General features: G+C 45.9%; 1 protein-coding gene across 1 annotated transcript in view; it reads left to right on the forward strand.

Annotated features, from left to right (window-relative positions):
- Window positions 1-377: 377 nt before the first annotated feature.
- LOC105058039 (casein kinase II subunit alpha-2) overlaps window positions 378-24,875 on the forward strand; it is a 31,946-nt gene continuing 7,448 nt past the window's right edge. Inside the window, exons 1-4 of the mRNA XM_010940811.3 lie at window positions 378-710; window positions 3,925-4,054; window positions 5,716-5,910; window positions 20,447-20,604. Coding sequence (XP_010939113.1) covers window positions 625-710; window positions 3,925-4,054; window positions 5,716-5,910; window positions 20,447-20,604 — 569 coding nt within the window. The 5' untranslated portion in view covers window positions 378-624. The remainder of the gene's footprint in view (window positions 711-3,924; window positions 4,055-5,715; window positions 5,911-20,446; window positions 20,605-24,875) is intronic.

Raw genomic sequence — 24,875 nt, forward strand, 5'->3', positions numbered from 1 at the left:
AAATAGAAGCTTCGTTCCGAACGGCACTTCTAAAGGTGCCATTCGAAATGGTACTTCTTTTGGGATGTGCCACGTTCCTTTGCAATGTCAATCTTTTGATCGAGGGAGGAGATGAACTGATTGGACAGAAAGCATTATTTAAAATGATATTTTCTCATATCAAAAATATTATTTTTAATAATATTTTTATTTTTTATATTAATTTGATAAATAAATCTAAAGATGTATTATTTTTGTAAAAAAATTTTACAAACATTTTAGCTCGGTAAATGGCCCTAGTGAAAAAACCAAAGCATCCATCTCTAGGCATGCTGTTGGACGGCTGCAGACCCTGACAATTATTGGTCCTCTTTTCTTTCCAGAGTTGGAATCTCCACAAAGGAAGACAACTTCCACGCCCACAAACTCGTGGGGATCCCGTGGGCGCGCCTAAGACGCGACGCGCCCAGCCGCCCCCTCCCCACTCCTCTCCCCCTCCGCCCTCTACCCCACTGTGAAACGGTTGGAGGAGCTCTCTTGCTCTCTTTCTCTCTCGCCCTCTTGCGCGAAGACCCGAGCGGCAGTCGGGGGAAGGGGCCCGGGAGATCTGCCGCGAGATCTCGCCGGGGGGCTGGCGGCGCCACCATGTCGAAGGCTCGGGTCCACGCCGACGTCAACGTCCACCGCCCCAAGGACTACTGGGACTACGAGTCCCTCACGGTCCAGTGGGGGTAAGATTGGATTTCTGGAACCACCATAGCCCTGGCTTATGGAAAACGGTTTTGCTTTATTGATCTGATCCAGTTTTAGCTCTCCGGTGGAATCTGAATCATCTGATAGATTGGATTGGATTTGATTCCTCTCCCCGAAGAATTTGAGTTGCCGCCTTGTTTTAATAATCTAAAAACGTCACTCATCGATGTCTGGATGTTATTTGGTCACTATATCTTTTTATTTCTTGCCCTTTTTTTTTTGTCTGAATTGATGTGAAAGAAGGCCATAATTTGTGCTGATTAAAGAAGTGAATTCTGGACGGAAACTCAAACTGCTAGAGAGGCCTGAAATATAGAAAGGGAGAGTTGCTTTCTAGTCATGCAGATTCTTCCTTGATATTTGTTTAGCTTGCGAGAGTCTGATGTTGTTTGGGCATTATGGTGTTTAAGCTGTTCTCCAATGAAACATCGCTTCTCTGTTTATGCATACACCACTTTTAATAGATGAAATTAAATTATAATTTATTTGATGCCTTATAATTGTTTTTTCCACTATGATTATTACTCTTAATTTCCGATTTCCAAAGAGGTAATGGAGAAAATCATTAAAATATATGTGAACCCTATACATCTATATCTTAGAGAGGACAAAGTTTCAAGATGTTGCACAGAATGCTTTAACAGCAAAGGGTTACACATTTAAAATAATGCTGCGATGAATTTGAAGTGTGATAAGTTTTTGAAGTTGAAGATCACTTTCCCACTTTCAGTAATGCTTCTTTTCTTGGTAGGTCCTTCGTCAATGTTTCATATGCCTTTCGCTTTTCATTAGGTTGCACCAGCAAGTAAGCAAATTATTTTAGATACTTTGTACCATTTGGATGCTTGATTATCCCATCTGTGAGATATCCCATTCCAGTGGTAGATGCTATATACAGAAACAAAGGAGGAACAAGAAGTTCAAGGGAGTTACCGGATATCCGTCCTATGAACCTTAAGTTTCAGAAGCTGGAATCCTTTCAAAAGAATAATTTCTGGTACCTTAGAAGTTATTGGTTTGTCAGACCTATAAATTCCCATGGCCCCCTCCCAATTATTTTCTTTGAACTTTCTAGCTTCTGTTCACCCCGTTCCACTCAAGTGGGAGAAATCATATGGATAAGTTAGTTTGCTGTCCAAACAATTCTTTAGTTCATACTGTGCAGACCCTTTTTTAGTTCATACTTTGGAGTTTTGTTCTCACTCCAGGTATCACTTATTATTACAAATGTTCTTTCCTGGTCAACCAACTGATGATATACCTTCCTTACCTTCTCTCCTTCAGAGAACCTTTTTTACTTGAAGATGTTCCATTGTCTTGCATTGTTTTTGTGCATTTGAAACAAGATATTATTCCAAAGAGTAAATACAGGGTCAAAATTTTATCCAGCAAGTCTAATATTTTTCTTCTCCAAAAACTAGCAATTTTGAGGGAAAATGACAACAAGGGAAGTTTCTCAACCTAAGTTAACCATGTCTTAACAACTTTCTCAATGATGTTTGCTCTTACTTTAACAAAACATGAGAAATTACTCGATTTCCTTTTCTTTCCAATCATTTTTTTTTCTCCGCTGATTTACCTTTCTTTTCTTTCATTTGTCCGCAATCAAACAGATCCTTAATTATATCCTTTTCAAAGCTCCAAAGCTTTTATTCTTTTCATAGACATGTTACTGCATACTGTGAAATTGCTTTTCACCCTGTAATATATCTCAAACTGATGAAATATAGAGCCTCATGACACTTACAACTACCGATTCTGAACTTAATACTTCGAAGTTAGCAAAATTAGATGCATATTTCTTCTTTTATTTTGTATTGGAAATCCCTCAGAGTGGTTAGGAGTAACCCATTGTTACTTGTTGAAGCAATACGATCCATTAAATCAGTAAAGTTGAAGAATAGAAGTACCTCAGTGATTTAGTAAAAAGGGCAAATAGGTTGGACGTGGAGAAAATAAAGTTATATTCTAAGTCTTTTAGCCATCACTCTTCTGAAAAATGCTGGCCCTCTTGAACTAAAGATAGAAAAAATATAGTATTTGAATCAAGGTTTGTCATCTCGCTGCTAGGCCCCATTTTAGTACTGGCCCCCTTATCGGTGCCAATATGTTACTGCATCAGTACAGGGCCGGTCCAGCATGCCGAGTATCGATAGACCCCCGTACTGCATGCCGGTACCAAACTGGTATGGTATGGTATGCCCCGTGCTGTCCGGTTCGATACGGTATGGCAAACTTTGATTTGGGCTAATATCTTCTATGTTTAAGTATTCATTTGCAAGACCTTCTTGTTTCCCTGTCTCCCTGGCACCCAGCAAACCACATGTGGAACCTTTAGCAACATGTTATCTAAATTCCTGTTGCTATCCAATAGGCTGCAATATTAGAGCTAAGGATCAGCTTTTTAGTAACATGAAATTGGCATTTTACCATCTCTAGTCTCTGAATATGAATAGACTTGGTACCAATCATGCTAGAGAGTCAGCATGTTGTGTTTTGTCCTTCACTTTATATCAGTGACATCTTGTTTGCTAATTAAAAAAAGAGTATCTATTAGTAGAAATGCCTTTTGGCAAGGTCTCTAGAAGTGAAAATCCTCAGCGAGTTTATTAGTAAACATTTTCTTCAAATCCCCCCCATGTAATTTATATTTTGGATTACAGAATATATATGTTATGCTTGATAAGTAAATCTTTTTCATCAGTTTTGATTATTTTGGATGCTTGATTAAAAAAAATTATATTGCACGATTTGAAGTGCTTTGTTGATTTTTTTCTTGAAGATGTTATATTTCAGTGCTGTAGAATTGAATAATTCAATATTTTTGGAGGTTATACACATCGAAATTGTTAGAAGCAGTTATGCAGAACTGACTATGATACTCTATTTTATTACATTTTTTTTCTCTATTCTGATGCCATTGTAGTTTATTTTTTTGGGAACTCATGGCTTGTGTCCTTGGTATCTGGAACTTTTGAGTTATCTATGAAATGATTTTGCACAATATGTTTTCTTGTTAGTGAGTAAATGTTTTGCTGAGGTGCACTGTTTGCATATAGGGCATTTTGCATGAGTCTGTTGATTTATGATATTTTTAGTCAACTGCAAGCTACAAATAGTCTGAAATTATAGAAAGCCAAAATATTTGTGATCGAATAGTTAAAGTTTCTCTTTCTCTTTCCCTCCCCCCAGTGATCAGGATGATTATGAGGTTGTGAGGAAAGTCGGGAGAGGAAAATACAGCGAGGTCTTTGAAGGTATAAATGTAGCCAACAATGAGCGATGCATCATCAAGATCCTTAAGCCTGTTAAGAAGAAGAAGGTATTAATACATGTATTAATATCTAATCATTCCGTCTCAAAACCAATATAATCTAGTAAATAGGTTTCTTTTTCTGTTTTACTTTGCTTATATTGCATGCTTTTGATATTAAGTGTGATGAAGATAACTGAATCACAAACAAGCTACACTAATAAGTTATACTTGGAGAGAAAGGTAGGAACATGATTCGCCGACCATACTGCCCGGTACTGTTTACACTGTACTGTGCCAGTAGCAAACCAATACTTGGTTTGAGGGGCATATTGAGTGTTGGTACCATGAACCGACGCATCACTGTACCATCATGGTACTCCTACAGGTACTGAAACTGGTGCCATGAACCATCGACATCGCTTTATTTTTGCCATATGATAATTCAATAAAGTAGATATATGAAATGAGCTGATGTCTTCTCAGTATCATTTAAAATCATCCATAAAGTTATTAAAAAAATCAAAGCATAATATACTGTATCAATTTAACACTTTCTCAAATTGACTACCTTTAACAGCTATCTTGTAACCATTCAACTTGTGAACTAGTGTTCAGACATGCAGTGATGATATGTTTGTGATTCCACAATACTAGATTATATAAAATATGGCTAGTTAAACTCTTTTGTAAAGTATGTACGCTAAAGTCCAAACACATGTTATGCTCTACTAGCTAAGTTGGAGTTAACCTTCTCAAGTTCTGTTGCAACCGCACCCACATTTTAACACCATACTGATCCATGGATTATGGATCATTACCAGGTCAATTTGTTAGGGCGAAGATAAGAAAACTATGTTGATGGCAGGATCATTATTACAACTTGATTGGATGGATAATTGCTGTGAACATTTTGACTGTCCATTTTACGGTATCTGATTAAGGCATGGTTATTCCTAAGTTCGCATGGTCTCAGTGTCATGCTTAACTGAGACAGACCACATTATGGTGAAAATGGTAATGAAGTAACATCAGGAGCAAGAATATATTATTATCTTTATTATTATTATTATTTTCCCCTTCCCCTTTCCCAAGCACTTTCGATTTTCGAATATAATCCTTTTAGCTATATGGGAAAAATTTGCTTATCTGAATATTTCTCTCTTTATCTCCTCCCCTCTATCCTAGCTATAACCTGCTTCTGATGTTGAGAGGACCAGAAGAGATCATAGAAGTTTTAATTTATTCTTCATCTGTCAACCCTTTTTGAGTGGGTACTTTACATCATGAGTCTCTTGAATTCCAGCATGACTTCTAATTCTAGCTTTATTTCCACCCCATTTCTGGGGTGGGGGGAGATTCTTTCTCAAATCCCAGAGCTCTCTTAGCTCCTGCATATTGAACCTGTTAAAAATATATTTTCTTCATATCTAGTGCCATGGTTGGCAAAATATTTAAATAAAGAAGATTGAACTGTATGGTTGCATACCAGTTGATCACAAGGAATTTGCATCTAGCAGTAATAATTTGTCTTACTCTACTCGTGTGATAAATAAGTTCTTTAGTTTTCAAATTTTTTAGCATGCTTTCATCATATGAATGATTTTTGCACCCTGTTGGCACTGTTTCCCAGTGGTTGGAATAACAGGGAAAACAATAATGACAGCATTTGGCTAAACTGGATTGTCTTTGATGTTCTTAAAAATAATCTCTGTTCCCGCCTTTTGCAGATAAAAAGGGAGATTAAAATACTTCAGAACCTCTGTGGTGGTCCAAATATTGTGAAGCTTCTTGATATTGTCAGAGATCAGAATTCAAAAACTCCTAGCTTAATATTTGAATATGTGAACAGTACAGATTTCAAAATCTTATATCCCACGCTGACGGATTATGACATACGCTACTACATATATGAACTTCTCAAGGTTCATTTTTAACTTTTCCTTGTTATGTTTATATGTGTTTCATCATGTACTTATTTGTGTACCATGTAGTGACCTTAGTCATGAAAATTATATTCTACATATATGCTTACATTGAAAGGAAAAATGCCAAATCCAACTAGGAGAAATGGTCGTTTTTGCAAATCACAAATGGCTCGGATGTTATGTATAGCCTCACAAGGAGGTATATTAAGCACATAGCTAGCAATTTGTGCCACATGTTTGTTTGCTTAATGGCATGTTTAGGGCCTCTGAACTAGTTTTCAATTTTGAAACATTGAAAACTGTAGTCTGTGCATTGTTATCCTTCATTTTCCTGGTGCTTTTTGACCATAATGTTGTGATATGCTTCTTTTGAGCCCCCATTTCATTTTTCATTCTATTGGTTATTTTGCTTGCTCTGTTTAAGTTATCTGAAACATGTCTGATGATATTATAGCAAAAAGATGTTCCATCATAAGTGTATTATTGGTGCAAAAATCCGCTAGCGCCGGAGAAGCTGGAGTCGCGGTCGCCGCCGGGACCTGCAAAAAGAAGTCTAAACCGGAGGTGGGGTTGCTCCGGCAAGACCCTCCGACGCTCAAGTCAGTTCTCTGCCTCAACAAGAATGGAGTGCTCGAACGAAAATTTTAGCAGAGTTTCTAGGTAAAAACGAGAGCTTAGAGAATAACGTATCTGGGGTCCCTCTTTTATAGGCGGAGGGGGCAACAAACTGATGGCGATGTCTGTAACCGTCTGGCAGTGGGCCGCCCAGAGTTAGGAGGAGTTTGTTGCGGAGAGTAGTGGAGTGGAACCGTGGCTATCACCGGGGCGAGCCACGTGGAGTCTGCCACGGGGAGCGGAGCGGCATTCGTTGTCGCGACTTGTCAGAGAATGGGAGAATCGCGCGGTATCCGTCGCAGGAAGTGGAGCAGGATCGTGGCCATTATTAGGGCTTGCCATGGAGTAATGGAGCTGCGTAGGGTCCGCCGCAGGGAGTGGAGCAGGATCGTGGCCATTATTATGGCCTGCCAGGGGGTCCAGACTTGTCGGCTGAAGTTCGGTTGGAGTCGGTAGCTGGAGTCGGAAGCGAAGTTCGGCTCCCGTAGGAGCCCGGGTGGAGCCTTCCAGCAGTTGAGGTTGGGGACGAAGTCCGGCTCCCGTAGGAATCCGGACGGAGTCTTCCCGTAGCCGGAGCTGGGGACGGAGCCCGGCTCCCATAGGAGTCCGGTCGAAGTCCACCTGCAATCAAGGTCAGGGACGAAGTCTGGCTCCTGTAGGAGTCCGGACGGAGTTTACCTGTAAGTGAAGTCGCGGGCGGAGCTCGGCTCCCGTAGGAGTCTGGGTGAAGCCCACCTGCAATCAAGGTCAGGGACGAAGTCCGGCTCCCGTAGGAGTCCGGACGGAGTTTACCTGTAAGTGAAGTCGCGGGCGGAACTCGGCTCCCGTAGGAGTCCGGGTGAAGCCTTCTAGCAGTTGAGGTTGGGGACGAAGTCCGGCTCCCGTGGGAATCCGGACGGAGTCTTCCCGTAGCCGGAGTTGGGGACGGAGCCCGGCTCTCATAGGAGTCCGGTCGAAGTCCACCTGCAATCAAGGTCAGGGACGAAGTCCGGCTCCCGTAGGAGTCCGGACGGAGTTTACCTGTAAGTGAAGTCGCGGGTGGAGCTCGGCTCCAGTAGGAGTCCGGGTGAAGCCTTCCAGCAGTTGATGTTGGGGACGAAGTCCGGCTCCCGCAGGAATCCGGACGGAGTCTTCCCGTAGCCGGAGCTGGGGACGGAGCCCGGCTCCCATAGGAGTCTGGTCGAAGTCCACCTGCAATCAAGGTCAGGGACGAAGTCCGGCTCCCGTAGGAGTCCGGACGGAGTTTACCTGTAAGTGAAGTCGCGGGAGGAGCTCGGCTCCCGTAGGAGTCCGGATGAAGCCCACCTGCAATCAAGGTCAGGGACGAAGTCCGGCTCTCGTGGGAATCCGGACGGAGCCTTCCCGTAGCCGGAGTTGGGGACGGAGCCCGGCTCCCATAGGAGTCCGGTCGAAGTCCACCTGCAATCAATGTCAGGGACGAAGTCCGGCTCCTGTAAGAGTCCGGACGGAGTTTACCTGTAAGTGAAGTCGCGGGCGGAGCTCGGCTCCCGTAGGAGTCCGGGTGAAGCCTTCTTGTGGCTGGAGTCGGAGACGAGATCTGGCTCCCGTAGGAGTCCGGACGTCGCGAAGAATCCGGTCGGCGCTGGCGGGGTCCTGCTCGTCGACAAAACTTGAGAGTGTGGCGGAGGCTCGGCCGTCTGGGAGGTTTGAAGAGACGTTGCCGGAGGTCGAAAGTCAGTTGGATCCCCGGAGGGTCGCTCCCATCACGAACTTCGGCTGGGGGGTATTTTATACCCAACACCAGTCCCCCTACTTCCGAGTTCGAATTTCGAATGAAGTACAGAAAGATTGTCACAGCCGAAGTTCTTCCCTCGACGTCCGCGCACGATCGTCCTCAGATATGTTGGCATTTAATGCGCGCATGTTGGAGCCTTTTCCCGATTAGGGCGACCCGACGGGTCTTTTCGGAACTCTCACCGGGACGTGATCCCAAGCGTCGTGCCATGAAAGTTTGCGAACGGTCAACCCCAGGTCGCGGTGAGTGGGACACGCGGGACACGTGGTGGGCACTGGTTGGCCTAGGGACACCTGCCACCATAACTGCGCCAAGGCCCGTTGCCTATTTAAGCCCCCACCTTTCCTCCAGGGGCTTCACGACATCCTTCTTTCGCCGGATAGCTTAGCCACTCAGCCACTCCATCGGTGCCCCTTCCGACTCCGAGCGCCTTTCGCGTCGGTCTTTGCCATCTCCACCGGCTTTCTGCCGCTTCCGGTCCCCCGAGTCTCTCCAAGGGGTTCCCCCGCCGGGGCCTCCGCCCCGGAGGCCAATCTCAAGATGATGTCACAGACTAAGAAGAGTGCAAGGAGGAGAACAGCGATCTGCGAGTTCTCCGATTGTCAAGCCGCTGCTGAGGGTTCCCGCCGCTTTAACTGGGGCTCAAGGGAGAATTCCTTCAACAACATGGGTTTAATAACGGGGACAACCGGTGAAGACGTTTCGCCTGAGAACTTCGGAGTAGCCGAACGGGGCGACACCGGTCAAGGGGGCAGATCCTTCGTCACAAGCCGTGGCGGGATCCTTGATGCCGTCGGGGCCGAGGGACCAAAAGCGGTCGGCGCCGACGGTGGGGCAGCAGAACTTGTTGCGGGGACGGTGGAAGTAGCGCATGCCGACCTTACCGGAACACCCAGGACGGTGGTTGTCATGGAGCACATGGCGGTGGCGCGCCACCGCTGCCTCCGGGGTAATTCCGGTTCTTCTTGAAACAGGTCGTCGTCGCCGCTGCCGTTGCCGTTGCCCTTACTGCCCCCTGGAATCTATCCCATCCTTTTCCCCCTAGGGTTGGGATTTCGGAGGTGGAGCGGAACGAGGCGGGGGGCGAGAGCCGAGAGGCTTGTCACATGTGCTGGAAAATACTGCTGGGAAGAATAGAACCGGGAAGAGAAGTCTACAGCTCGAAGTAGTCTCCGGTGCATCCCTTTCGAGTCTTGTAATAATATTTTCTTTTTCTGGCCCTCCGAGTCTTGTAACGTACATCGAGAAATGAGAAGGAGATTTTGTTACTTCGTTTGCGCTTTGCGTCGAATTGTTGTCTGCCGAACTTCCTTTCTTTACCATTGTTGTTGTTGTATTTCCTTCTCTTTACTTCTCTTCTTCTTTCTCTCTTTTCTCTTCTCTTCTCTCTCTTTTTTTTTTTTTTTTTTTTGATGTCGTCCATAGGTCGCCGGTAGTGGTCACATCGGCTCGCCTTTCAGTTGTCCTTCTCCTTCAACTAATGGCTCTGTAATGTATATTGGATGAATAATATGAGAAGGAAAATTTCTGCTACCTCTTATACTCACATGTTGAATTGTCGCTTGTCGAGCTTCTTTTCGGTCTTCGCATCGTTCGGAGGTACCCGATTGCCATCGTATCGACCCGTCCTTTTCGTCCATGGTCGCAGATTTGTCCGGGGCCATTCGGGTTTGGTGCCCCCCATCAGGGCTCGGGCTCGGAGGTCTGATCTTTCGTCACCCCGAGGAAGTCTCATCTCGGGCTCGCGCTGAGAGCTTCCTTGAGAGCTGGGGTCCTTGATAAGAACCCCAATCCTTGCTGAGACGGGGTTCTCTGCGTCTTCGACGCTGTTCGTTTTCCATTCGTCACTGACGTGGTCCATCGCCTTCCTTTTTAGCCCCTCCCTTTTTCTTTTTCGTTTGGAATTTTTCCTCCGCTCTTGGTGGGGCTACGGGAGTTTGGCTCCCGTAAGCGAAGTCGGGACGAAGTCCGGCTCCCGTGGGAGTCCGGACGGAGTTTACCTGCGATTGAAGTCAGAGACGAAATCTGGCTCCCGGACGGAACTTACCAGCGGTCGAAGTTGGGGACGAGGTTCCGGCTCCCGTAAGAGTCCGGGAGGAGTTTTCTTTTGATCAAAGCCGAGGGCGAAGTCCGGCTCCCGCAGGAGTCCGGGCGAAGTTTGTCCGCAGTTGAAGTTGGAGGCAGAGTTCGGCCCCCGTGGGAGTCCGGACGGAGTTTACCGGCGGCCGAAGCCAGGGACGAAGTCCGGCTCCCGTAGGAGTCCGGACGGAGTCTTATTGCGAAGGGGCCGCTGGGGAAGGTCCCCTCCTTTTTCTCTTCTGGTCTTGAACGACCAGACTTTAATTGACGAAGTTCTTTCCTTGTTTCTGTCGTAATAGGTTTTAGCTCTGGTTAGGACGAGGTCCTCCTCTTGTCTCTAACGCGGCTGTGGCGTGCATATGGACGTTGCTGGGCCCTTCCCCCCTTCCGGTCTAAAGAAAATCGGGCCTTCGACTCTGCTCGAGTCAGGGCGAGGTTCTCCTCCTGTCCCTAACAGGACTGTGGAGGCGCATATGGGCGTTGCAGGGCCTCTCCCCTCATCCGGTCTAGAGAACCGGGCCTTCGACTTTGCTCAGGTTAGGGCGAGGTTCACCTCCTGTCCCTAACAGGGCTGTGGGGTGCATATGGGCGTTGCAGGGCCTCTCCCCCCATCCGGTCTAAAGAGAACCGGACCTTCGACTTTGCTCAAGTAGGACGAGGTTCTTCTCCTGTCCCTAACAGGGCTGTGGGGGCGCATATTGGCGTTGCAGGGCCTCTCCTCCCATCCGGTTTAAAGAGAACCGGGCTTTCGACTTTGCTCAAGTTAGGGCGAGGTTCTCCTCCTGTCCCTAACAGGGCTGTGGGGGCGCATATGGACGTTGCAGGGCCTCTCCCCCCATCCGGTTTAAAGAGAACCGGGCCTTCGACTTTGCTCAAATTAGGGCGAGGTTCTCCTCCTGTCCCTAACAGGGCTGTGGGGGCGCATATGGGCGTTGCAGGGCCTCTCCCCCCATCCGGTCTAAAGAGAACCGGGCCTTCGACTTTGTCGAGACGAAGTTCCCCTCTTGCTTCTGGTACAGTTTGTTTGGACTGCCCTATCGATGTAAGATAGTGCCAAAGGGGGGAGACATGTAGATATACAACTTTTAATTAAAATAAAGTTATTGGTAGTACATCCGTAAGTTTTCCGAGCTCCATGGTCGCGGGAGGTCGGCTCCTCCGAGCTCCTTAAGATAATAAGTTCCGGGCCGGATTACTTCCTTGACCTCATACGGGCCCTCCCAGTTTGGGGCGAGCTTCCCTCGATCTTGAGGTTGCGAGACAGCGGCTCGTCGAAGCACTAGATCTCCTGCTCTAAAGACTTTGTTCTTGACCCGGGAGTTGTAATAGCGAGCGACTTTCTATCTGTAGGCTGCCATTCGAACCTGTTCTACCTCCCGCCTTTCTTCCAGCAGGTCGAGGTTGGCTTTAAGACCTTGCGAATTTTGATGTTCGTCGAATGCCATGACTCGTACCGACGGGAGTTTAAGCTCAATTGGGATGACGGCCTCCGTTCCGAAGGCTAAAGCAAAGGGGGTCTCCCCTGTGGGCAGTCTTTGGGTAGTTCGATACGCCCACAACACATGATAAAGTTCGTTCGCCTAAGTTCCCTTCGCCTTTTCGAGCCTTGTCTTAATCCCCTGCAGAAGGGTTCTGTTAGTCACCTCAACCTCGCCGTTCGCCTGAGGATGGGCTACTGATGTGAAGTTGTGGGAGATGTTTAGATCTTTACAGAATTCGGCGAATCTTGCTCCCGCGAATTGCCGCCCATTATCAGTGATTAGGGTCCTAGGCAGACCAAACCTGCATACGATCGACTTCCAGACGAAATCTTGCACTTTTGCTTCTGTGATTTTTGCTAGTGGTTCGGCTTCAACCCATTTGGTGAAGTAGTCGATCGCTACAAGGAGGAACTTCCTCTGCCCCGACGCCATGGGAAAGGGGCCAAGGATGTCCATCCCCCATTGCGCAAAAGGCCATGGGACACTCAAGGGTGTAAGCTCGGTGGCGGGTTGTCTCTGGATATTGGCATATCTCTGGCATCGATCACACTTTCTGACATATTCAATCGAATCATGATGCATTGTCGGCCAGTAATATCCTTGGCAGAGCAACTTGTGGGATAAAGATCTAGCCCCCAAATAGTTTCCGCAGATTCCTTCATGCACCTCCCACAAGGCGTAGTCAGCTTCTGAAGGTCGGAGATATTTCAAAAGGGGCAAAGAGTATGATCTCTTGTACAACTTGCCCTCATAAAGGATGTATCGGGAGGCTTGATTTCTGAGCTTCCGAGCCTCTTTTGCATCCTGGGGGAGAACCCCATCTCTGAGATAGGTTATCAGTGGGTTGACCCAGCTGGGCTCGTGGTCAATTTCCATCACGGACCGTGATTCTTCTGTACTCGGGCACTTTAGAACTTCAAAAAGAACGCCTTTGGACAATTCGGCCGGAGCCAACGTTGCCAGCTTGGAGAGAAGGTCAGCCTTGGTATTTTCCAATCTCGGAATTTGTCTGATATTGAAGCTGCTGAAGGCGGGGACGAACTCCTTTACCTTTTCAAGGTATTTAGCCATGCTGTCCTCCTGCGCTTCGTAATTTCTGTTGACTTGTCCCACTACTAGTTGGGAGTCGCTGTGGACCCGGAGCCGATCTATTCCCAGCTCTTTGGCGATCCTCAGCTCTGCGATCAGAGCTTCATATTCCGTCCCGTTGTTCGTTGCGGGGAACTCAAAACGCAGAGCATACTCCGCGATGATTCCCTCCGGACTGATTAAGATCAGGCCCGCGCCTGCGCCTGACATGTTGGAAGATCCGTCCACATAGAGGGCCCAAAAGCGATCAGAGGGATCTGCTTCTTCTTTAGGGGAGTTCGGTTGGGGCTTCAGGCCGTCAATTTCGCCTTGTTCAGACTCGGCCTCCTCTGGGATAGTATACTCCACTATGAAATCTGCTAATATTTGGGCCTTCACTGCTGGCCTGGGTCGATAGTTGATGTCGAATTCTGTGAGCTCGATCGCCCATTTTGCCATCCTCCCAGAGGCGTCCGTCCGGTGCAAAATCGCCTTGATCGGTTGGTCGGTGAGCAGCGTTACGGTGTGCCCTTGAAAGTAGGGTTGGAGCCTCCGGGCTGCAATCAACAAGGCGTAAGTCAGTTTTTCTAATTTGGTATACCTGGTCTCGGTGTCTCTCAACGCGCGACTGACGTAGTAGATCGACCGTTGGACTTTCGCTTCTTCTTTGACAAGGATAGCCGCGAGAGCCATGGGAGAGACCGCCAGGTATAAAAATAGTTCCTCCCCAGGCTCTGGCTTTGCCAACAGTGGGGGTGAGCCGAGGTAGCTCCTTAGTTCTTCGAACGCCTGTTGGCACTCAGAGGTCCAACAGAAGTTTTTCGGCTGCTTGAGGGTTTGAAAGAAGGGTAAGCACCGTTCGGCCGACCTTGCGACGAAACGATTCAGGGCCGCTACCTTCCCTGTAAGGCGCTGAACCTCTTTTATCGACTTTGGGACGGCCATCTCCTGGATGGCGCGAATTTTTTCTGGATTGGCCTCAATCCTGCGCCCCGACACCATGAAGCCCAGGAATTTCCCGAGGTTACTCTGAAAGCACATTTAGTCGGGTTTAGCTTCATTTTATATTTCCGGAGAGCGTCGAAGGTCTCCTCGAGGTTGGCGACGTGGTCTACAGAAGATTTGCTTTTTACGAGCATGTCATCCACGTAGACCTCCATATTGCGGCCAATCTGCTCCTTGAAGATTTTGTTCACCAACCGCTGGTAGGTTGCGCCTGCATTTTTGAGGCCGAAAGGCATGACCCTGTAACAGTAAAGGCCACGGTTAGTAATGAAAGCGGTCTTTTCTTCGTCTTCCGGTGCCATCCTGATTTGATTATAGCCGGAGAATGTATCCATGAAGGTGAGGAGCTCATGGCCCGAGGTTGCGTCCACCAGTTGATCAATTCTGGGAAGGGGGTAGCTGTTCTTTGGGCAGGCCTTATTCAGCTTTTTGAAGTCTATGCACATCCTCCACTTGCCGTTTGCTTTTTTGACTAGGACAACGTTGGAAATCCAATCAGGATAATTGACTTCCCTAATGAATCCGGCTTTAAGGAGCTTGTCCACTTCCTCGGCTATCGCCCTCTGCCTCTCTGGTGCATGATCTCAGATTTTTTTTTCGTCGGTCGATGCTTTGGATCGACGGCCAGACGGTGCTCCATGACTTCCGTGTCAATCCCCGGCATATCTGCTGGAACCCAGACGAAAACATCCGCATTCTTTCGTAGAAAATCGATGAGACGCGTCCGCACCTCCCCCAGGTTGGAGCCGATCATAGCTACATGCTCCGCGTTCCCGTCGTTCAAAGGGATCGGTACCAGATCTTCAATTGGAATGCCCCTCTCTTCAGTGAGGTCGTCGCGAGCATCCAGTCCATCGACTGGACAGGGATCAGATTGGTCGCTTCTTTGCAAGGCTAGGTTGTAGCAGTGTCTGGCCAGGGCTTGGTCTCTTTGGACCTCTCTGATCCCCTGGTTGGTGGGGAATTTCAACTTCAAATGGTAGGTTGATACGATGGCTCGGAGAGCGTTGAGGCCAGATCGGCCGAGGATTGCGTTGTAGGCTGACGGCGCCTTTACCACCAGAAAATTCACCAGAGCCCTGGATTGCCTTGGATATCGACCTGCGGCCACAGTCAAAGTTATTATTCCCTTCACCGAAACAGCATCGCCGGTAAACCCTACCAGAGGGGAGCTAATTGGCCTCAAATGGCCGTCAAGGATGGACATTCTTGAAAAGGCGTCGTAGAACAAAATGTCGGCTGAACTTCCATTGTCGACGAGAATGCGGCGGACGTCGTAATTTGCTATATTCAAGGAAACTACAACCGCGTCGTTATGAGGGAATTAAACTCCCTGAGCGTCTTCTTCAGTAAAGGTTATGGGCTCCTCAATCTTTTGTCGCTTGGGGGGTACGGCCAGTACGTTGGTTGCTTCCTGTCGGGATCCTCCCGAGACGGTGTTGGCGAAATCCGTCGGAGGCCGATTGTCCGACTGCTCTATGCCGGCGACCATTACCGGAGGATGTGGGGCCCGGAAAACCAGAGGCGAGGCCGGAGCCTGAGATCTGGCTGCGGAGGCCGTGGGTCGCCGTGTGGATGCTTCGCGAGAAGTCATCGGGCGAGGATCCAGTGGGGGGGAAAGGGGAGCGGATGTCGGAGAAGATGACCAGAGGCAGTTCCGTTGAGCGCTCCTTTAAGAACAAGGGTACTGCGAAGGTTCAGGCCCCTTCCTCTAGCGCCAATCCTGTTGGTGCAAAAATCCGCTAGCGCCGGAGAAGCTGGAGTCGCGGTCGCCGGCGGGACCTGCAAAAGAAGTCTAAACCGGAGGTGGGGTTGCTCCGGCAAGACCCTTCGATCCTCAAGTCAGTTCTCTGCCTCAACAAGAATGGAGTGCTCGAACGAAAATTTTAGCAGAGTTTTTAGATAAAAACGAGAGCTTAGAGAATAACGTATCTGAGGTCCCTCTTTTATAGACGGAGGGGGCAACAAACTGATGGCGATGTCTGAAACCGTCTGGCAGTGGGCCGCCCAGAGTCAGGAGGAGTTTGTTGCAGAGAGTAGTGGAGTGGACCCGTGGCTATCACCGGGATGAGCCACGTGGAGTCTGCCACGGGGAGCAGAGCGGCGTCCGTTGTCGCGACTTGCTAGAGAATGGGAGAATCGCACGGTATCCGTCGCAGGAAGTGGAGCAGGATCGTGGCCATTATTAGGGCCTGCCAGGGAGTAATGGAGCTGCGTAGGGTCTGCCGCAGGGAGTGGAGCAGGATCGTGGCCATTATTATGGCCTGCCAGGGGGTCCAGACTTGTCGGTCGAAGTTTGGTTGGAGTCGGTAGCTGGAGTCGGAAGCGAAGTCCGGCTCCCGTAGGAGCCCGGGTGGAGCCTTCCAGCAGTTGAGGTTGGGGACGAAGTCCGGCTCCCGTAGGAATCCGGACGGAGTCTTCCCGTAGCCGGAGCTGGGGACGGAGCCCGGTTCCCATAGGAGTCCGGTCGAAGTCCACCTGCAATCAAGGTCAGGGACGAAGTCTGGCTCCCGTAGGAGTCCGGACGGAGTTTACCTGTAAGTGAAGTCGCGGGCGGAGCTCGGCTCCCGTAGGAGTCTGGGTGAAGCCCACCTGCAATCAAGGTCAGGGACGAAGTCCGACTCCCATAGGAGTCCGGACGGAGTTTACCTGTAAGTGAAGTCGCGGGCGGAGCTCGGCTCCCGTAGGAGTCCGGGTGAAGCCTTCCAGCAGTTGAGGTTGGGGACGAAATCCGGCTCCCGTGGGAATCCGGACGGAGTCTTCCCGTAGCCGGAGTTGGGGACGGAGCCCGGCTCCCATAGGAGTCCGGTCGAAGTCCACCTGCAATCAAGGTCAGGGATGAAGTCCGGCTCCCGTAGGAGTCCGGACGGAGTTTACCTGTAAGTGAAGTCGCGGGCGGAGCTCGGCTCCAGTAGGAGTCCGGGTGAAGCCTTCCAGCAGTTGATGTTGGGGACGAAGTCCGGCTCCCGTAGGAATCCGGACGGAGTCTTCCCGTAGCCGGAGCTGGGGACGGAGCCCGGCTCCCATAGGAGTCCGGTCGAAGTCCACCTGCAATCAAGGTCAGGGACGAAGTCCGGCTCCCGTAGGAGTCCGGACGGAGTTTACCTGTAAGTGAAGTCGCGGACGGAGCTCGGCTCCCGTAGGAGTCCGGGTGAAGCCCACCTGCAATCAAGGTCAGGGACGAAGTCCGGCTCCCGTGGGAATCCGGACGGAGTCTTCCCGTAGCCGGAGTTGGGGACGGAGCCCGGCTCCCATAGGAGTCCGGTCGAAGTCCACCTGCAATCAAGGTCAGGGACGAAGTCCGGCTCCCGTAGGAGTCCGGACAGAGTTTACCTGTAAGTGAAGTCGCGGGCGGAGCTCGGCTCCCGTAGGAGTCCGGGTGAAGCCTTCCTGTGGCTGGAGTCGGAGACGAGATCTGGCTCCCGTAAGAGTCCGGACGTCGCGAAGAATCCGATCGGCGCTGGCGGGGTCCTGCTCGTCGACAAAACTTGGGAGTGTGGCGGAGGGTCGGCCGTCTGGGAGGTTTGAAGAGACGTTGCCGGAGGTCGAAAGTCAGTTGAATCCCCAGAGGGTCGCTCCCATCACGAACTTCGGCTGGGGGGTATTTTATACCCAACATGTATCATGTTGCAATTGCGTATCATATCTTGTCTGAATACTGATCAAGAGGAAGCCTACATTATGCTTCTTTTAGAGCAATCCTATTGTCCTATCAGATTCCTGTAAACATATTTATTAGACAGATATGTCGAGCCAAAATAAGGCATTCTATTCCTTAATAAATCTTAACAAGAAATCAGTTAAGTGAAGCAGGGTTTATATACCTGCAAAACCTGTGAGAAAATAGTGCTACCCATAGGTTTGTAGCTATTTAGCAATTTCAAATCCAATATGTCTCAAATCAAAAACTAGCAGGGCTCTAATTCACAAGACTGTAACCTATATGGTTTCATCTATGAGCTGGTATCAGGGCTTGCGGAACCATCCCAAACCACTTGGTTTGGGATGCCAAACCATGCCGGTGGCTAACCGGGATGGTTCGACGTTCAAAATGAAACACTGGTGAGGACAGAGGAAGGGAGATGGAAGGAGAGGAAAAGAGAGAGGGGGAGGGAAGGAGAGGGAAAGGTCGGGGAGACCCGTCGGAGGGCTGTTGAGGCCTTCGGATCTCCACCCTCCTCTAGAGAGAGGAAAACAGAGAGAGACGGGGTGGGGGGTGGAGGGAGGGAGAGAGAAGGAGAGGGAGAAGGCGGTGAGGTCGACAATGGCCATGGAGGCCCTTAGTTGGTTGGATCTTCCTCCCCACCCTCCGTCGGATTGAAACAAGGGTGACTTGGCAATAGGGTTGTTGACTTCACTGTGAGTCAGCAAAAAAAAAAAAAAAACCGAAACACAAATGGGGTGAGTTGTCCTTGTTTCAATCTGACAGAGGGCTGGAAGAAGATCCAATCAGTTGGGGGCCTTCATGGCCCTCTGACAGCTACTGCCAGCCTCCCCACCCTCTCCCTCTCCTTCCTTCTCTCTCCTCTCTCTCTCTTTTTCATCTCTGGCTCTCCCTCTCCCTTGCTCCTTCGGTCATTTGGGGGCCTCCGCACCCCTGGCAGCCACCACCAACCTCCCCTCTCCTTCCCTCTCTCCCTCCTCCTCTCTTCCTCTCTCCAGTTCTCCCTCTCCCCCGTTTTGGCTGCTGTGTTAGTTTGGGCCTGGCATGAAACAATATGGGGTTGTACTGAACCATGTTGCCGTCCGAACGGTACAGTCTCTGGTATCGATATGGCCAACCTTGATTGATATGTTCCCACTTCACTTGAATAACGAGCTGATACAAACTAAAAGCATCTTAACTAAAGGCTTAACAATGGTATGGGCCATTTTGGGTGTACAAGGCTTTGCAATAATAAGAAGCAGTCTTTTTTCCTCTCTTATATGTTAACATACAAGAAGGGAAAAGATTGACAAAGATAATAACGAGATGAAAAAAAATCCAAGAAACTTAGTACAAGGCATGGGATAGAAATCTCACTTATTTTTTTTTATGAGGTTCAAAGTGTGTAAAAAAATAATGTGACAATAATGCAGATAAAAAATGTGCATTGTTAATCCCATTTAATTTTTACACAAATATTTAATCTGGTACAGATCACACATTCTAAATGCCAATACTGGGTAGCATACAGTAATATTTCTTATTGTACCCAGGATTTGGATTCAAGTTCATATTCTACATGCCAATACTCTGCAAATTCTAATGGGTAGCATACAGTAACATTTCTTACTATACCCAGGCTTTGGATTTAGGTTCACAAAGAATGTCTTGCAGAAATATAAAACTGAAATTTATTTCTTCTCTTCTATTTCATTTCAGTAATTGTAAAAGGCCTGATTTGTTTGTTCCCACATAAGGTGTAGTATCAATGTAAATGAATGCGCCTTCCATGAAAATCTTAGTTTGATTGCCTTCACATCTTAAAGCCTTGCCTAAGTGCCTCAAGGTGTTTCTATAGCGCCTTGTCTTGATGCATGAGGCAATGTGAGTCTCAAATAAGCCTTTTAAATAATGTCCAGGTGTAAACACTAGGTGAAGTGGTATTTGCCCTCTCTATGCCGAAGCAAACATGCCTCTCTGTAAAGTACCAAGCCGGTATGTTGGCTAAGAATGGTGAAATATCATTTATGTGACATAATTGATATTACTCTTGACCTTAGTGTCAAAGAAAAACGAATTTGAATGAAAAATGTTGTATTTTATTTACTCTCAACTGTTATTTTGGTATCCAATGAGTTACTATAAGCATAAGCATCCAGACTTGTCCCAGCTATCAATTAGGTCAGGGAACCATTGTTGACAATTGTTCCTATCAAGGCTGAAACTATTGTCACCGGAATCACCACAACCTCTTCCAAAATTTTTGTCGAAAATTTCTATGCATGAGATCTATGAGTACTGCTCACAAGTCCCATCTATAATAAACATTAATTATGTGTGTTCAATGGGAGCTAGTTTTAAGATAACTTCATTCTATTACTGCAACAGTTGAACATTTCCATGTTATTTTTCGTGGTTTTATTGTCCATGAGAATATTGTCATGTCCCACCCCACTCCGGCCCCCTCCCCAACAACACACAGTCCCCCCTTTCTCCCTCTCTTTCTTTCACTCAACTGATCCTTGAATGCCGGACTGAACTGCTAGAAGTACTAGTTCAAAATTTTCTATAGATGAGTTTTGGGTTACATGCAGAAGTACATATTGCCTATACTGCTGTAATTTATTACAAATGGTTACTCTTATTAATCGTTGTCAGTTAAATTGCCTTCTTCCCTCCACCCTTCTGATTCTATATTTTGGTGTTTCCTTTATATAAACATCGCTAAGAATTCTAGAATGCTTGTTTGCAGCCATTATCAGAGTTTAGGAAAGCTTATTGTGACAACCTTTTAGTTGCAGCACTGTTGACTTGAGGATCCTGAGATTATTTATCTTGCTATTGACTTGAAAATGTTTCAATATTAACCTCTTGTAACCTCAGGCATTAGATTACTGCCATTCACAAGGAATAATGCATCGAGATGTCAAACCTCACAATGTTATGATCGATCATGAACTTCGAAAACTTCGCTTAATAGACTGGGGACTTGCCGAATTCTACCATCCTGGAAAGGAGTACAATGTTCGTGTGGCTTCAAGGTAATTGTGACTAAATGGAGCTTTTCTTATGCCTTAAATGCTTGTTTGTTTGGCAATCACCAATTGCCTTTCACTCCAACCTGACTATATTTTTTGTTTTTCAGCAACTTTACATTCCAGTGCTTATTCCATGGATTTTCCTTAAAAAGAAGTCAATCTACTTGCACAGCTTCGATGAAGCAAATCATTTTTTTCCCCTCATTTGACCTCATTGTCAATGATTTATATATAAATATTTCATTTGATGTCAATCAAATTATTGTTTCTTTAGTGTCCAATGGGTATTGGGAGAAGAGAGAGTTGAGGCACTTCAATTATTTGTTTCAGATATAAGTATGAGAAAGAGGAAATCTGGTCATAGATGGTGGGCGTATAGCAATCTATCTAAATGTATTGATATGTCAAGACTGAGGACAGTGATATTTACTCATCAAGAAGTGATTGGTGGATGAGTTGACACTTTATTGGTTTAGGAACCATGCCAAAAATCATTGATTTTACTTTTTTTTCCGTAATTATGACTTAAAATTATTAATATATTAAAATAGATCAATCAACCCCTCTAAGATGGCTTTGTTACTCAGCAGAATCATTTTCACGTTATGTTAGAAGATAAATATTCTCTAGTTTTGATGCAGTTTAAGGGTCATGACTGCACAAAAGTGAGTTTGGATGCTCTATGCTTTCTAGGTAATTGCTGGATTATCCAGATATTTCTGCAAGCAATTAGACCCAATTAAAGAATTAAACTGATTCCTCATATACTCCCAAGTCCCCCTTTCTCTGCATCTTATTTCCACCTGAACCCTAGCAACAGCCCAGAGATTGGAGATGGAGAGAGAGGGGATCAGCAATGGCAGCAGCTTTGCCAGCACCAAAGGCTGGTGACTCCTCCCTTCTCTCTCTCTCTCTTCCTTTTTGTTACATCTGGGCTGCTATCGTTGAGATGATACTATAACTGGTGTGACTACCATCAGCTGCAGCATTTGCTGTTGCTATGACTGCTGCCCATGATGGCTGGTATTGAGGTTGCAACCCATGACATCTACGACCGCTGCCACTCAAGAAAATTTAGGAAAAAGTGTGAAAGCTAGATGTTATCTTTTATTTCTTCTTTAGTTTACCTAATGTTTGTATCATGTTTGAATATAGATGGGATTACTTTCTAGCAAATTTTTTTTCCCACACTCTTTTTGTTTTGTAATCTTAAGAATTTTTATTTTATATTTTTGGTTCACTTTGAACTCTTGGTGCCCACCTAGGCTAGGTGTCTAGGCATATGGCAGCCCCTTGGCCACCTGTCTCCTGCCTAGAATCTTTAAAACCTTGCCATACATAAGCCTGTTTTCCTGCTCCACTAGAAGTTCTTCTTTGCCAGTTTTCTCCTAATCCCATAATGGTGCTGCAACCTCAAGCCTTCGACCTTTGTTAAATAAAGCTGACTTATGGTTTATATGACAGCAATAATGTATTCTGTACTGCTGTATGTTGTCATGGAAGAGAAAAGAATTTAGATAAAGAGAGGGAATTAGGAAAAAATAGAGAAAAATAGGAAAAAGAATTACAAGAAAAGGAAAAGAAGAGGGAGCATAAGAAAAGGAAAGAGGGTATACAGCCTTCTTTCACTAAAAATCATTTTCTTTTTAAACCATCCAAAAATTGCTATCAACAACTGGCCTTAAAAGGGGGTATACTTTGGTGGACAATAGATAAACTAGGTGGACTCAAATTTGGATGACATAGAGTCCAAGAAAAAAGTCTGGTTCTAATGTCTTGATTGCACTGGAAGAGGGAATAGCTGAATATCATCGAAAAAGCCTAGCTGGATTAAGAAAGTAGCAGCTTTTCACAATAGCAAAGAATGTCATGAGTGATTATAAAGATGAATATTAGATGGGTAAAGCTGGAGGGAGGTGGTTCACATTGCCAAATGGAACCACCTGGGAGAGGAGGGTGTGCTGAGGGAGAGGGCATGGAGCATTTCAATATTAGAGGCTGAGTGGTCTTTTACCTAGGTAAAATTGAAAATCAGATTTCTTCAGAATTGAGGGAGTTCAACAAGGACTAAACATGCAATATTATAGAATATGGATGGTTGGCTTAGCCTGAAGTACCTGTAACTAACACTTACACATGAACATTAGTGTGACACTTGAATTCAGCTTCATAAGAATTCCTTTTTGTTACCACCAGGCTGCTATCACTGAGATGATGCTAAACTGGTGTGCCTACCATCAGCAAATGTTTTTTTTTTCAACCTTTCTTTTTGTTTTGTAATCTTAAGAATTTATTTTATATTTTTTGGACCGCTTTGAACTCTTGGTGCCCATCTAGGTGCCTAGGCATATGGCAGCACCCTGACCACCTGTCTCCTGCCTAGAATCTTTAAAATCTTGCTGTACCTGATTCTGCTTTCCTGCTCCACTTGAAGCTCTCCTTTTCCAGTTTTCTCCTTGTCCCTTGATGCTGCTGCAACCTCAAGTCTCTGATCTTTGTTAAATGAAGCTGACTTCTGGTAGTCGGATCATTATGGCAATGATAGACAACAATAATGTATTCCATACTGCTGTATGTTGCCATGGAAGAGACGAATTTAGACAGAGAGGGAATTACGAGAAAATAAAGGTAAATAGGAAAAAGAATAACCAGAAAAGGAGAAGAAGAGGGATCATGAAGAAAAGAGGGTATGTAGCCTTCTTTCACTAAAAATCCTTGTTTTACTATACAAAAATTGCTACGAACAACTGGCTATTAGAGGGTATACTTTGGTGGATGATAGATGAACTAGATGGGCTCAGATTTGGATGACTTGGAGCCCAAGAAAAAGGTCCAGTTCTAATGTTTCCATTGCACTGGAAGAGGGAATGGCTGAATAGCACTGAAAAGCCTAGCTGGATTGAGAAATTGGCAAACTTTCCCAACAGCAAAGAATGTCATGAGTGATTATAAAGGTGGATATTAGATGGTCAAACTGGAGGGAGGTGATTCACATTGCCAACTGGAACCTCTTGGGAGAGGAGGGTGTGTTGAGGGAGAGGGCATGGAACATTTCAATATTAGAGGTGGAATGGTCTTTTTCCTAGGAAAATTTGAAAATCAGTTTTCTTCAGAATCAAGAGTGGGAGTTCAACGAGGACCAAATTGAAATATTATGGATCGTCTGGCATGGCCTGAAGTACCTCAAACTAACACTTACTCATGAACATTAGTTTGACACTTGAATACAGCTCCATGAGAATTCCTTGATATTGAATGGGTCTGGTGCTTAGACATGCACCTGCAGCGAGCACACAGATCTCGGTCCATGTAACATAGATGAAATTGTGCTGAAACCAGGTATTAGAGGTCACTTTGCCCATCTTCTAGAGGTGGTATGGATGTGTCTTGTATCATTTTAACTCCATTGGGATCATCAGTGACCACTTGGAATGAACTTTTAAAAAAGTGGCTGAAGCATGCAGCTAGATGAGACACGACACAATAAATATTTGTCGGTATTTAAAATATTTATATAGTGATATTCACAAAATACAAAAAAAGAAAAATTAGAATAAATAAATAAATAAAAGATGAAAATAAAATCTTTCCTTGTATATTTGTATAAGAGTTTATTTTCTAAGACAGTAGTACTTGTTAACCTGAAAATTTAACAATATCTCTTATGGACAATGCTCAGATTTCGAGGTTGTGAAGGGTGGTATCCACTTGAATGCGATACCTTAGACGAATCTTATCTATACCCATATAGGTATACTCTACTGGTGTGGAATAGGATCCAATGTATGATGTGGATCCAGCTGTCTAGGGATCCTACTGTGTTAGGTCGTCTACAAAAGCAACATCATGTCCTAAACAATTTCAAGGGGCTCACCTCATTATGCAATGGTATTTTTGCGGACTCTACTGGGTTATATACTGTGGTCTCTATTTTGTATGGCATGAGTGAACTAGGACTTATCGTTGAAGTGGAGACCGATCTGGAGCTGAATCAAGAATAATTCTACATTATCTTATATATAATATAATTTTTAAATATTTTTAGACTTCATCAAATATTTTTTAATTATTTTTTGTTCCAATAAATTAATATTTAATTAGAAAATATATAGAATATTTATTTTAATTCAGAATAATATAAAATCCTACTAGAGATACTAGACGTATTTTTATCTTAGATTATCTTTATTTAATTAATTATTTAAAAAATATTGAAATTTTACTATAATGTAAAAAATCAGTTTTCTACTTCAAAAAATACTTTTGAGTTATCA

The sequence above is a fragment of the Elaeis guineensis genome, chromosome 15 (assembly GCF_000442705.2).
Source record: "Elaeis guineensis isolate ETL-2024a chromosome 15, EG11, whole genome shotgun sequence".
Taxonomy (NCBI): Eukaryota; Viridiplantae; Streptophyta; class Magnoliopsida; order Arecales; family Arecaceae; genus Elaeis; species Elaeis guineensis.